The sequence below is a fragment of the Tenebrio molitor genome, chromosome 4 (assembly GCF_963966145.1).
Source record: "Tenebrio molitor chromosome 4, icTenMoli1.1, whole genome shotgun sequence".
Lineage (NCBI taxonomy): Eukaryota > Metazoa > Arthropoda > Insecta > Coleoptera > Tenebrionidae > Tenebrio > Tenebrio molitor.
Window position 1 is genome coordinate 25883437 of NC_091049.1, and position 14641 is coordinate 25898077.

At 34.0% G+C, this 14641-nt stretch overlaps 1 protein-coding gene across 1 annotated transcript; it reads left to right on the forward strand.

Moving 5' to 3' along the window:
• Positions 1-8661: 8661 nt before the first annotated feature.
• LOC138129164 (brachyurin-like) lies at positions 8662-9846 on the forward strand. Its single transcript, XM_069045416.1, has 5 exons — positions 8662-8821; positions 8872-9025; positions 9076-9236; positions 9288-9374; positions 9425-9846. Exons 1-5 carry the CDS (start codon positions 8719-8721, stop codon positions 9736-9738), a joined length of 819 nt encoding a protein of 272 aa, XP_068901517.1. The 5' UTR covers positions 8662-8718; the 3' UTR covers positions 9739-9846.
• The last annotated feature ends 4795 nt before the right edge of the window (positions 9847-14641 follow it).

Sequence of the window (14641 nt, forward strand, 5' to 3'; positions counted from 1 at the left end):
CCATTTTTAAAAGATTTGGAAGTTTCAGGGACGTCGTTTCAAACAATAAAATTTTGTATGCAACTCGTTTCTGGGTAAATTGGGCTTTTCTAATTGCCCTCGAGGCCTTAAAACCCTCGCTACGCTCGTGTTTTAATCTTGTCCCTCGGGCAATTAGAAAAGCCCAATTTACACAGAAACTCGTTGCATAAATAACTATTATTCATAATTATAAAACATTCTGATATAAAATTTTGAAATTTTTTCAAAAATTTTAGTCGTTTATTCAATTGATACTAATTTGTGACACTTTCAGTGTTGGTGGAAGTGATCCCAGCTTTCCATTTTCAAATAGAACAAAACGGAGTGGTGTAAAATGTGTTTTGGGAACATATCTGTCAAATGTCAAATGAAATCCAAAGAATCTTTATATAAAATGCAACAATACCTAACTAAAACATGTACAAAGTGACCAAAAAGAAAACAAATCAGAAAAGGCGTTGCAAATTATCGGTCATGTGGTAGCGGAATTCTATGCAAATAAGCGTTCAATGCATGGGCGTAGACAATTTGTGGTCTCAAACGTTATTTTATAGTAAATCATACCTCACGGATTTTAGACGTTGGAATTATTATCTGATAATGGAGAAAATGTGTAAAATAAACAAGAGCAACATTTTACAGTCGTAAGAATGGGTAATTTACCAGTTTTATTGCCAAACACGACGCCACTGGTAAGCAGATTTTTCACTGAAATGTCAAAGAAACTCGATCAAACAAAAGATGATGTAGCATTCTTGTTTTGTTTTCTTTTTGATCACCTTGTAAGCCTAATGGCGTACAAAGATCAAAGCTGCCAACCACATAAAGAAGAAAGTACTATAGGTAACCCTACCAACCTTACTTACTAAAAATCACCATCTTTAAGTGTGCCCGTTTAAGGTTCTTTGACAATTATTTCCATAAAATGAATGTCTACGTTGATGAAAGTGACAACGAAACACTGACACTTTTTTTCGTAATTACATATAAGAATATGTGAAGTAAACTGCAAAATAATAGTATATTTTGATACGAGTCTTATAAGAAGCATTTTATAGCACGCAGGGGTTTAGGGTACGATGAGCTTGCGAGGAGTGCCATGAAGGAGTAAGTGCTACAAAATGCCTCATGTACGAGATATCATACACTATTTTTTCTACTTTGCACCATAAAACAAACCGAAATAGGTACAATTCACAGTCTTGTAAATTTCATGTAAATTTTTTTTATTGCGAACTGAAACAACTATTGTTGCTCACCCCGTATAACGCTTAATGTTTACAACCATTGTTCGTTTTGTTTTGACGTTTATTTTGACATTTCATTTGCGTCGTGCCAAGATCAGGAATGTCAACCTTGAAAAAGTAAATTGTTTGTTTCAAAACGCGAATTTCTATTACAGCACCCAAAATGGGTTTTGTAATATCTTTCAAACAGACGCAAAGTAAAAAAAGTATTTTATTTCACGGTGCCGAAAAATGGACACTTTTGACACATAATATTGATATTAGAAGTAGAAACATGGAAATAGAGAAAATTCTACAACACAGAAAAACAAAATTCAAAATAATGTAGTTGCAAGTTTTAAGAACAAAAACTTATTATTGTTAAACATAGGTAATAAAAAATGCTTCAAATTTGTATTTTTCCATATTTTTAGACTAAAAGTAAAAGTTTCACTTTGTAGTTCTTTAACTTCTTTGAAAATATTTAAGTAAACAATTATGGTAAGAAAATTGTGGTCTTATTTTTGTAAATTTGTTAGATCAGTTTCGTCAAAGAAAGAGTGGAATAATTTCGTATTACTAATTTATTTTCGGTGACGATGTCATTCATAAATTTATTTGAAACCGTCATTTGGTCTTGACGACGACGTATAGTATGATAATAGTATCGGGAACCGCATTAAGTGTCAAGGACATCTTATCTTTGCCATAAAACAAAAGAATTTAAAAAAAAGTTATGTAATAATGACAGAAACAAACGAAATCAATGGCGTGGATAAAAAAAATTGTAGATGGGGAAATTACTGGTTGCATAACCGTTAAGAAAATTTTGTACTGGGGTGTATTTACTTAATTGTTGTAAAAATACTGTTGCACTGTACTTGATTATTTAAAAAAAAATCATGACAACGCGCTGTACTGAAAGGCAAATGTGTATATACCGGGTGATGCTCAAAAACCATTTTACTCTTTGCAAAAAAAAAACTTCCAAAAATATTTTTGTAAAGCTACGGTAATTACAATTTATTATAATATATGAAGACATTTTCGAGCTAAACATGATCATTCTGAATGTGACATTTTCTTCGCCAGACAGACAGGATATACCTTAATTCGAATTTTTCAATTGTAAAACTGTTGTTTCCGAGGTCGTCTTGAATTTGTAAGTTCCCAATTTTCCATTTATGAATCGTATTTTGACAAATTTGCGATGCAATGAATGAAATATTTATCGTTTCTTCATTAGCATATGGAACCATTCTTGGAATTGGGCGAAAGAAAAACCTACTTACAGTGCGTGCAAAGAAACGAAAAATCTACGAAAAGACGTGTGCAAAAATAAAACTGTAAATGAAATAAAGCTGAAACAGGAAGTTTTAATATACCTAATATTTAATTTTGAATGCACAGAGAAGTACAAAATCTGTCATATCCAAAGTCATATCGAAGTACTGAGCGCCATCTTTTGGCAACAAGCCGGTAGCGGGACTAGAAATCTGTACAAGATAAAGATTGCTTCACACAATAAATTAATTTTCTCCAACTTGTCAATGAAACTTGTCTTTTGTACAAATAAAAAATGGAGAAAGAGTAAATCATTCAATTCATTGGATAGAACAAATAGTCCAAGTGTTCAAAGCGATTAGCAACACTGACATTTGAATTTTTAATGACATTAAAATGACATTATTAATTAAAACTCTGACTTTAATATTGTGGTTTGAGTGTTAGACTCTTCACCATAAACTTTGAGGATAAATTTAAATGAACACCCTATACAATTGGTCTGTTATTAAATAAGTAAGGTTATGTTGATACGAATCATTCTATTTTTCTGTTGCACTGTGGATTTTTGAAAATTTCAATGAAAATGTTTCATCCCCATACCTACTAGAATCGCAAAATAATTACGAACACACAACAAAATTTTCCCTTTTTACGGGGTGATCAAGAAGGACTGTTGGAGTTGGTAATACTGAATTTCATTTTTAAATAGTACAACTGTAGTAAATTCCGGTTGTTGCCGGCTTGACACTGACAGCCGCATTATTGACAATGACAAGTAACATTTGACATTTCAAATTAAATTAAAGATGGTGGTGAATCTGTTCGAGAGTCTAAAAGAGTTAATTTATGTTTAGAGCAAAAACGGGGGCATTTCGAGCATTTCCTTTAGTTAATTCTTAGATAATTGTTCTTTATTTCAAGGCTAATTTCTATTTACCGTTCATAACCTATAATTTTGTCGCAGTTATCTCTCAAATACTGCTGCAAATAGCCAAATAAAAAAGATTTTCTTAATTGTAGGTATTGCCAAGTCAAACAGTTTTTCTTGATCATTCCGTACATTTACATCTCACTACTCTCATGTTTAATGCGTAGGTTTATAAATCCAGTTGGGGGAAGAAGTTCCTCGGGTGATCCATGATTTCCGAGGTGTACGCATGTCAACATAGTAACAAAAATAATAATCACAAATAAGTAAGAGAAGCGATGGGATTACGGGACAGCTAACCCAGTTTGCCTTTGGAACCACCTGCGATCACCTACTTTTTTTTTAAATACATTTTGTCCTGTGAAATAATATTTTTATCTACCATCGTGTAAAAAGTAGGCACTTTTTGCATTGAAAATTGTTGTCAAAATCAAAGTCAAAGAACTATCAGAATAAAATAATATAATTTGTTGGAAATGTCACAATATAAAAAATCTCAAATAAAATTAAAAAAATATTTTCTTTCTCTTTACCTCTCTTTATCTCAATCGTTCTTGTCCTTGTCAATCTTATTTCTTTCAAACCTTTAAACCTGAAAAATTAAGGGGGACACAGTGGTGCCCGTATGGCGTGGCGTTAACTAACGTCTAGCACACGTTTCAAATTTTGTCAATTCACAAAACGAATTTCTAAAAATATCTGTCACGATGACAACAATTTTCCGTAAATAATCCACGACTTGAGTTGAGATTACGTGTACGAATTAAATCAATTATCACATCAATCACTCTCTAATCTTTTTTATGCCGTTTAAAAAATTATTATCCATCATTCGAATCCAAACAAACATTCGACGATAACCTACTATAAATAAAATCAAAATAACATGATTCACACCAGTCTGACAAAATAGTAGATTATATCATTAAGAGTAGAAGTGAGTCTTTTTGTGCTAAGCTCAGAGATTGAAGACCGAGACGAAGTCGAGATCGACAACTGGGGGAAGCACAAAAAGACCTTTTACTCTGAATCATATACCTACAGCGTGTTTTCGAAGTTGAGGCGTTTCTTTTAACATGTGATGGTATGCGTTGATCTAAAGAGTTTTAGCTAAAATTACCTTAGTAAATGTGTATAGCAATGGGTTACGTTAGTTTATTAATCTAGTACAGCGGAAACTCAAAATTTTAGAAAACTGTAAAAATATGCAATTATGTAATTATCTCCGTTATTAAAAACATTTTACTGAGAAACTTTAGGCTGAAATTCTTAAGAATAATGTAAAATACCTCGTGTTACAACGAACACCTCAACTTCGAAAACACCCTGTATACTATTTTATCTTCAAGCAGATCAAAAAAAAAATCGGAGATGAGCTCATTTATTTTCATTTGCTGCATTTACACTAAAATGACAATTTTTATCCTTACAATTTTCAAATTTTAAGGCACTGCACCTAATTCTCTTGTTGCAATATTATTAGTACTTGAAGGTTCATATAATATCAGTAAAGTATACGAAAATCTAAAGTTTACTTTTTATATAACGTTGATCGGCCATCTTGCTATTTTTGATTTTGATATCTGTCATCCGTGCACATGGGCGACTCGTGTGACACCACAGTGGTACCGGTTAAATATTGGGTTATAATTTCGTGATGTCGCTTCTTTAGAGGCTTTTTGAATAGGGATAATTTAATATTACATATTAAATATTTTGTGTAATTATTGATAAATAAATTTTGAAAAATGCTTCAAATGACCTTACATTTGATTCGGACGAGCCGCCTGTGGACATTTTAACTCCTTGGATTTGAAGTGTTTCAAGTCCGGTTACAAAAAAAAACCACTTCAACCGTTTCTATAGAGATACAAAAAGGAGTTCTTTACGACCCCTTGAAGATAAAAAATATTTTTGAGTTGGTCGAAACATTTTGCAAAACAACAGAGAAGATTTACTGTGGGATGATTTAATTTTAGTTATTTGACCATTTTTTAATTTTAAATTACAGTATATGAAAGTTTCTTGTTTTAGGCAACCAACTAATCATGTTAATTTTCTTTGGTAAGAACTATACTCGCTGCGGCGAACCCATGGAGTGATTACATGTTCACGTGATAATTCGTAGTGACGTCATGAAAAGCCTGACTTACACTGCCTCGCCAAATTTTAGTTTTGTGTGGGAAATTTAAATTAAATATTACTATTTTAAGATTGGATGGAAATTTTGACTGCATGCATTGAGCTGCACAATACTTCTTAACGCGCGCCCTTTAACCAATGGGAAACCATCCCCCGAAAATCACGTGAAGATCACGCCAGTTTATTACTCCAGTGGGTCGTTGCGCCAACTATAGCATAAGTTTGACAGAATAAGTGGTAAATTACAATGTTAAAAACATCTACCGTGTAATCAATAACATTTGTAAACAAGTCAGTCGTGCAAATGCCCGTGATAATAGAACCCTAGCAATAACTGTCAAATAAAATTTAAAAAAAAAATGAAAGAATGGCGGGGCTGATCATTTTTAAACAAGGTTTCATTATTAAAAATTTGTGAATAAGAAAAATTACAACGACGACACTTCTTTTATTATTATTACCTAAATTGCAGCAATATTTACTGCACAAACGACAGCCAAAGAACGGGAATGCGAATAAGTGAGGTTAAGAAAGGTTTGTTGACGTTTCATGTACATACAGTGGCGACCAAAATAAAGTAGGACAAGTCTTATTAAGAAATTTAGCCAAAATTGAGTTGAGTAAACCGGGGTTACTATAATAAATAAATAAATATTTTCATAGTAACCATAGAAAGGGCAAGCAAATTTACATTAGCGAAAAAACATTGTCCTACTTTATTTTGGCCGCGACTGTATGTGTGTAGCCCTGAATCAAGTTACAACGAAATCCAAGGAAAAATGTAAAATAACGTCACAAAATAAGTTGTAAAGGCTATTGTTTCTGTACAAATGTTTAAAACACGAAATTTGTTGTAACTAAAATGAATTGTGCTACTAAATCCTTTGGGTGACGTAACTTCAAAGCCACAATTAAGCATGTTATTCAAAAAAAAACTACGGTTTATTACAAATTTGTTTATCACACGGTATAAGAGATGACCCTGTATAGTAAGTGTAATATATTTTCTTCCAACTGTCAGCCTGAACTCTCATCCTGAATTTTCAGTGATAAAAAATAATTAACAAGAAACGTGTCTGGTATTGAATAAGTTAGGTTAAGTTGACAAAACTAATTTGATTTTTTAACTAATTTGATCTTTTGGTAAAAAAAACACCGTATATTTTTCCATTTTGCAAATTGAAATGAAAACTCTAGAAATACTGATTTCTAAGTGAATGCACTGCCGAATTTTCTCTTTTTACACTTACATCTCACTACTAATACGATTCATTGATGGCTTTATATACGGCGTGATCGACAACCTCTTTCGGGTGATTCATAGCTTCTGAGCCAAACGGATGTCCAGAATCACAAAATAAATAAATAAATAATGAACAAAAAACCCCGGGATTACCGAATACCTAACCCAGTTTGACTCTGGAACTAACTGTGATCACCAATATTTTTATCATGTACATATATTTTTTCTGTTTTTTTTTTAAAATTTCATTTTTTTTAACTCAACTGCGTTACTATTTTATGAAAAGCATACTTTTATTATGTATTTCTCATACTTGAACTCTGTGGTTTGTTGGAGATAACCTATCGGGTGTTCAAATGAAAAGTTCATCAAGTTGGCTGTGACTTTCTGTTGAAAGGGATGATGCCTTCTTTCTTTGACAGATGTCAGTTGTGTTTTGCAAGTGTAACGTCTTTTTTTGAGTTGAGTTTCGTTTTCTGTGATGAGAAATTTTGATTGTAGAGTTTTAAAATGTATCGACGAAGGTGGTCAATATTTTCAACATCTTCTATGATTTTAAAATTATCTTGGTGTGTATTTAATGCTTTTGACATAAAACACATATCTAACTTAAGCTGAGAGGTTTTGTATTAAATTTTACCAAACATGTAACCAGAGACATTATAATTTTTTTTGTTTTTCTTCTGTGTGAACGGATTTTGATAAATGTCACAACTCGTCAAAACGAAACGTCAAGCTGATTTTAAAGATTTTAAGCGATTTGGAGCCTTTAAGGGGCTCGTCGAACAAAAAAACACACTCGTTCGTGTGTAAATTGGACTTTTTTGGCACTCGTGCGCCCTTAAAACGCTCGTTTTACTCGGGTTTTAAACTGGCCCACTCATGCCAAAAGAAGCCCAATTTACACACGAACTCGTTAAAGAAACCACTATTTTTTTGATAACCGGGCACTCACATTACATATAAAATAAATTTAGTCAAAAATGTCACTTCTTAACGTGGTCCTAACCTAACTTTTGGCATTGATCTGCAAAAACTACTTGATGAACTTTTCAACTGAACACTCGATATTACTAGGCGCAGAGCATCAAGACCGTATTTATCACCACGGATATTTCTAACAAGTAATGTAAAAAAGTAATCTAAAAAGTAATCTAAAAACATTATTTTTATATTATCATTTATTTTGTTATCCTCCCACTCTTTACACGACATTCAAATAAAATAATGAAGCTTTGAAGCGCTTTCAAGCTAGGAAAGAACGTGGTATCCTCCACGGCCACCCATCCGAACACTGTTCAAACCATACATTGCTTAACTATTATTATTATTTTTATTTTTCCCAGCCTACTGTGGTAAAAATAGTCGTAAGCATCTGCTTTTAATCCTGTTAATCGATTTCAAAGGATTAGGAAATTAATGGATAGATTAGCTGATTTGATTTTGATTAATCCCTCTGACGTTCGTAAAGAAATTCTCAACGAATACATTAAGCTCCACGTGACATCCACGTAACTCAAAAACACCTTCAATTTGTTGTTGAAGATTTCGCTCGATTTGGAACGAAACGAAGGAATAGATTTGCGTTGGTCTCCACATTCTCCTGATTCAAGTCCAATTGAAATCTTTTAGAATAATAGACATAGCATAGACAAAACACGTTTCTAAAAAATTTCCATCAAACTACGACAACAGTCTATAAATAGTCCAGGAAATGGAGTTAAGATAGCAGGTACGAACTGTATCTTTTACTTGTCACATCAATCATTTTTTCTAATTCTTCTATTATATTTAAAAAAATATCTGTCGACGTATACAAAGCGACTATAAATGAAGTGAAACTGACACAATTCAAGCCAGTTTGGAACAGAATGGGTTTTGTTATCTTCATCGCCGCCCTCTGCTTCTGTTCGGTCTGGGCCTCGCCCTTGGAAGATGTCCCGAGACTTGTCCCGGTCCCACTCAAAGACATGGGTAAGATCTCCATCCTTCATTTTTCATTTCGCAACTTGCAATTTCGACAGGAGTGAGAATCGTCAACGGAGAACGAGCCGAAAACGGTCAGCTCCCTTGGCAAGTGGCGATCATGGGTAGATCCAGTACCATTCCGAGGTACTTGTGCGGCGGCACTTTAATCAGTGAAGAATGGGTCTTGACAGCTGGACATTGCGTCGAAGGGTAAGAAAACCCACTAGTGTGACCGTTCCATAACAAAATTGTCCCAACAGAGCTATATCGGCCATCATTTACACCGGAGAGGTACGACTGTCGTCTACTAACCGTACCACTAGTCAAGCCTCCGATTTCATCCTCCATGAAGACTACGACCCCATGTATCTTACCAACGACATCGGATTGATCAAGCTAGCAACACCTTTAACCTTCGATGGTAAATATAACACACCTGAGCGACATTGTCAACACTTTTCGATTGTTGCAGGAAACACCAGAGCCATTCCCTTAGCTGAACAAGAGTTGCAAAGCGACACTGTCGTCACAGTGAGTGGATGGGGACAAACTAGTGACGGTAGGTTGACAAGACGATCTCTAAACTGGTTTCACGTGGTACAATTTTAGCCGACCCCACTCCCAACAGTGACTACTTAAACTATGTAAATCTCTCCACCATCGACAACGATAGTTGTAAAGCGTATTATGGGGGGGTAACGGTTGGACCAGGACTGGTTTGTACCAGTACAGGAGATGATCCTCTCAAGAGTCCTTGTCTGGGAGATAGTGGAGGTCCCGTCGTGCTTAACGCCTTTACAGATCCAGTCCTCGTTGGTGTATTCAGTTTTGTCAACGGCTACGGATGTGAATATCCATATCCTGCAGGACATACGAGAATTGCCTACTACAGAGAGTGGATCAGGACCAACTCAGGAGTTTGAATTTTGATGGACAACTTCTGTCGGTTAATCGACAAATTGTTATTTTTGTTGACAAAAATTCGATGTGATTTTCATTTCCTTTGTATTAAAAAAGGTTACAAATTTCAATTTTTTTTTCTGATTAATAACAAAATATTGCGCCGGCAAAAATTAAAAAGGTAAAATCAATGGTATAGGTACTCCGTACGGTGATAGATTGCACGTTTTTAAATTCTAGTTCCAAAACATAAAGCAGTGAAAAATACTAAACTCTCCATTTCAATTGTTTCTCGTTATGTAGAAAACCGTTGTATACCTGCAGATTAATTCCCGCCACACTACTCTCTGGGTCTGTCTTCTGTCAAAAAACGTGCAATCTATCAGAATACGGAGTATACAAAGAAACAACTTGAACTGTCAACTGTCAGTGTTAAGTCGTCAACAACCGGAAGTTACTTCATTTAAGTATACCATTTAAAAGTAAAAATCAGTACTGCCAACTCAAACAGTCCTTTTTGATCACGCTGTATAACTCTTCGAGCAGCATTTTTCTGTCACTTTAACAAAATCTCTGTAAACCACCACTCATCAATCATCATGACTGACATTCAAAAATTAAACTTTTCTGTGTCGGTCACGCAGTCAGTTTTTGAATTTTGACTTTTAAGTTAATTGCTCTTAGTCTTATTAAATTATCGCTTTTACCTGCTGCCTAGTCGTTATTATGCTACAAATCACTATTTTTTAATGTAAATAAATCAAAATGACAAAAACATGACAAGAGTAAAAAATGAGGTTATATTAACGTAAAGGTTGTTTTAGAATCTTATAAGAACCGCTTTGAAGGAGTAAGTGCTACAAAATGCTTTATAAACGAGATACCATACACCATTTTATCTACTTTGCACCTTTTAAGCCATTTTTAAGTGAAAATTAACAATTTTCAAATTTGGGGAATTTTGTCGTGATTGGGGACAAATGTCATATTGGAAGATTCAAATTTCACTTGTAATTAACAAATTAAAAATGGATTAGTTTAACTGCCCAAGACACCTCTAATGTAAAGATTAACGTTTACAATAGTTGTATAGCTGGTTGCGAAAAAAACGGGAAAAGAAAATTTTCTTAATGTAAATTTAGATTTGTCCATTTCTCAATTAATTGTCTGCTTGACAATATTAACTGTCGCGAGCAATAAATTTTGGTCGTCAATGTCATTTCAAAATTTGGTTAGATTGTCACAAAGATAAAAAAATTTCCCTGCCTGATTATGCCCACGTCAACAAAGTGTCAAAAAATTGAGAAAAAAATGACAATTATTGTCATACAACATGATGATAGGTTATGATATTTACGACTGTTTTACAATGGAGCATTTTGGATTGCGACAAAGAATGACCTTGACGATCAAAATTTATTGCTCGCGACTGTACCTATCAAATGATTTTTAAAAATGTCATTGAATTTTGGCAATAATTCTAACCTATCTCTCATAAGAAGTTTTTACACTATGAAAATATTCTAAAAATGCGTCAATTTTATTCTGACAGTTCTCGTTTTTTTTTACAACCAACTATATATTCTCCGGAAACAACTTAAATTAAAATTCGTTTTGTTTTGGCGTTTATTTTGACATTTCATTTTCGTCACCTCAAGATGAGAAATGCCAACCTTGAAAAAGTAAATTGCACTAGTTTGTTTCAAAACGCGAATTTCAGTTACAGCAGTCAAAATGGGCCTTGTAATTAATAGCTTTAATACAGACGCAAAGTACAGCGTGTTCAAAAGGGACTATTTGTGTTGGCAGTACTGATCTTTACTTTTAAATGATATAACTGGAGTAACTTCCGGTTGTTGACACTGACAGTTGACAGTTCAAGTTATTTCTTTGTACAGTTGCGGACAGAAAAAAGTAGGACAAGTCTTATTCAGAAATTAAGCTAAAATTGAGTTGAGTAAATCGGGCTTACCTACTATAATAAATAAATAAATATTTTAATAGTAACCATAGAAAGAGAAAATAGAGTTACATTAGCGAAAAAAAATCCCCCTTTTTTCTGTCCGCGACTGTACGATTTTTATACATACATACATAACCTATAATTTTGTCGCTGTTGATTTCAAGTCAAATATCTGTCGAGAGACGTATCCGGTTGTAGTATTACAAACAGCCGAATAACAAAATGCTCCTAATAAAATTGTATTGCCAACTCAAACAGTCCTTTTTGATCACCCGGTAGAAAATACACATTTTTTTTGACACTGTCAGAATTTGAAAAATTTCTCCTGTGTGAACGGGTTTTGATAAATGTCACAACTTGTCAAAACGAAACGTCAAGCTAATTTTAAAGAATTTAAGCAATTGGAGCCTTCAAGGGGTTTGTCGAACAAAAAAACGTCGTATTCAACTCGTTCGTGTGTAAATTGGGCTCTCGTTTCACTCGTGTTTTAAACTGGCCCATTCATGCCATAAAGTGCCCAATTTACACACGAACTCGTTGAATAATATACTATTTTTTAAGATGATAGCAACGGGTAGTGGTCTATACTCGCATCTTAGTTGCCAAATAACAACAAATAACAGAAATTAAAAATTTTTCGAAGGTGAAACTATAGTTTTGTGCTGTAATTTGCTTGTTGTTGCCTTGGATTTGTGAGTTGTTAATTTCTTTACCTCACTAGTGCGGTAATAATTTCACTACCGCACTAATTGAGATAAGGAGACTATTACACTTCTAAAATGAATGCCATATGGTACAACTTATCCCACGGTGATAGATAAAATATTTTACGTGATTTGTAAAATTTGCAGTTTTTGTTATAAATAAATAAACAAGGGAGCACACAAAATGTACAAACTAAACAAATATATCTTCAAGTCTGACGTAAACATCGAGTGAGCTCGTCCATGGTTCATAATAGAATTATTTCATTACCGTAAATGTATTTTTCCCTCTTTTTGAGTAATTAATTGAGGTCTTGTTATTATGAACAACTAATGTAGTGTCATATCCGGACAAACAGCTTTTTATAAATAAGTAGTAAATCAATAACCACATAAAATAGAATCCACAAAGTGAAGCAAATCTCAAAATACAGATTGCTATGAGTTTAGCAATGATAAAAATAACATTCAGTGTCGGTAAATTGTTGGGTGTAACACCAGTAACAGTCGACGTCACGTCAAATAAAATCAATTTGTTCTGAGGGTTGCATGTCGTAGATCACACTAACAGTAATCGATTTCTGGTGAAAGAGTCGGCAAACTTTCAACGCCTACTAGGATCCCACATTAATTATAGACACCCTGTATTTTCAAGCCAATATTGATTAGCGTCCAGATTAGAATATTTAGATGTCAAATACAAAAAATATACAATGTAAAAAAAAATTCTTACGAAAATATCGAATGAATTCGTCCCAGGGCTTCAAAATGTAATGAATCAATTGCTGCAAAGGTATTTGCCCCATTTGTGTAATTGCGGTGTTGTTATTATGGACAAATAAGCTTTTATGATATTGTTGATTACTCAACAACTACGAAAACCATAACCATATAAATTGAATCGAAACTGTACAATTCAAAAATCATTTTGTAAAAAATAGACTACAATGAGTTTGGCAATGATAAAAATAACATTCAGTGTTGGTAAATGGTTGGGTGTAACACCTGCAACAGTCGACGTCACGTCTCCCACTCTCTTCAAAAAAATCTACTCCCTATTCGTGGTAACCATCTTGACCGTCCTCATGATTTACGCAATAATTAACAAACATTTCTACCGAGACTTCATGCAAGTAAAATCTGCAGTGTGCCTCTTGACTGATATTAACCTCTTCATTTTTAACGTCGTCACGGTGATGAGTGTGGTATTTTGGAAAAATCTACAATGGAAACATTTAACGAATAATCTCAAGTTGATCGAGGCAAATGCAGAGAAAAAATCAACAAGGATTTGTAAATTTGTGACACTTCATATTTTGGTCTTCACAACAATAATTGGTTCTAACTGCTTCTGGGTCAAAATTCACGGTTTCACTTTTGTAAAACAGTACGAAATATTGTACTTTCAAATTTACTTGCAGTGCTTTTACTGTCTCTTGCTTTCGGAAATTCTCACCCCAATCTTGGCGAGTTACAGGCACCTGTTTCATGTTCTTTCCGATGCCAAAATGATGAGTCCACCCAAAATTCGATCCGATTTTTACACTCTCAAAGATACCGTGAACGTCTTCAATGACATTTTTGGATGGCCCATTGCTTTGCTCATTTCTTACACGATTTTCAAAGTCTTGATTTTCCTAGATCATGCCTTGATCATGAGTTATTTATACAAGAACGACGAAGTTCTTGTGATTTTGCTGTTGGATGGCTTGACTATCGCAGTGACATTTGTAAGTAGATGTTAAATACGACTCAATTTATATATTATTTATTTGTCTTCAGGGTTCGCCAGTTCTTTTGATTCTGATGTGTGACGCCGTTTTGAACGAAAGTAGAAAAATTCTGGAATTGAGTAGGAAACTCAAATGGGAGTTGGACACCAATACAAGCGAATTGTCTAAGTTGACAGATTTTGTCCAGGAGCATCTTCCGGTGTTTTCTGCGGAGAGATTTTTTACTATTGATCGAGGCACTATTCTCAGCGTTCTTGGCAGCGTTACGAGTTTTTTCATAGTGATGATCCAGTTTCGGTCAGTTGTTCATAATATTACCTAAAGTAATTCTTAATCACCGTTGACGTAGATAAGAAATCTAATTTCACTGTGGAGCAACCAATTCCCAACACCTTTGTAATGTTGGGAAAGATCATCTAATGACATATTTACAACATATATTATCCCGGCGCCTCCACCATTTTTGCAATAGTAATTTAAAAGTTTTCTCCACAATGCTGAATATGAAGCCACTCGATTTTCTGCA

Excerpts from the sequence above, each read along its gene's own strand:
- LOC138129164 (XM_069045416.1), top strand. The coding sequence starts at position 8,719 with ATGGGTTTTGTTATCTTCATCGCCGCCCTCTGCTTCTGTTCGGTCTGG. Across the intron at positions 9,026-9,075 it reads GCTGGACATTGCGTCGAAGG|AGCTATATCGGCCATCATTT; the intron begins GTAAGAAAACCC and ends TTGTCCCAACAG. Across the intron at positions 9,237-9,287 it reads AACACCTTTAACCTTCGATG|GAAACACCAGAGCCATTCCC; the intron begins GTAAATATAACA and ends CGATTGTTGCAG.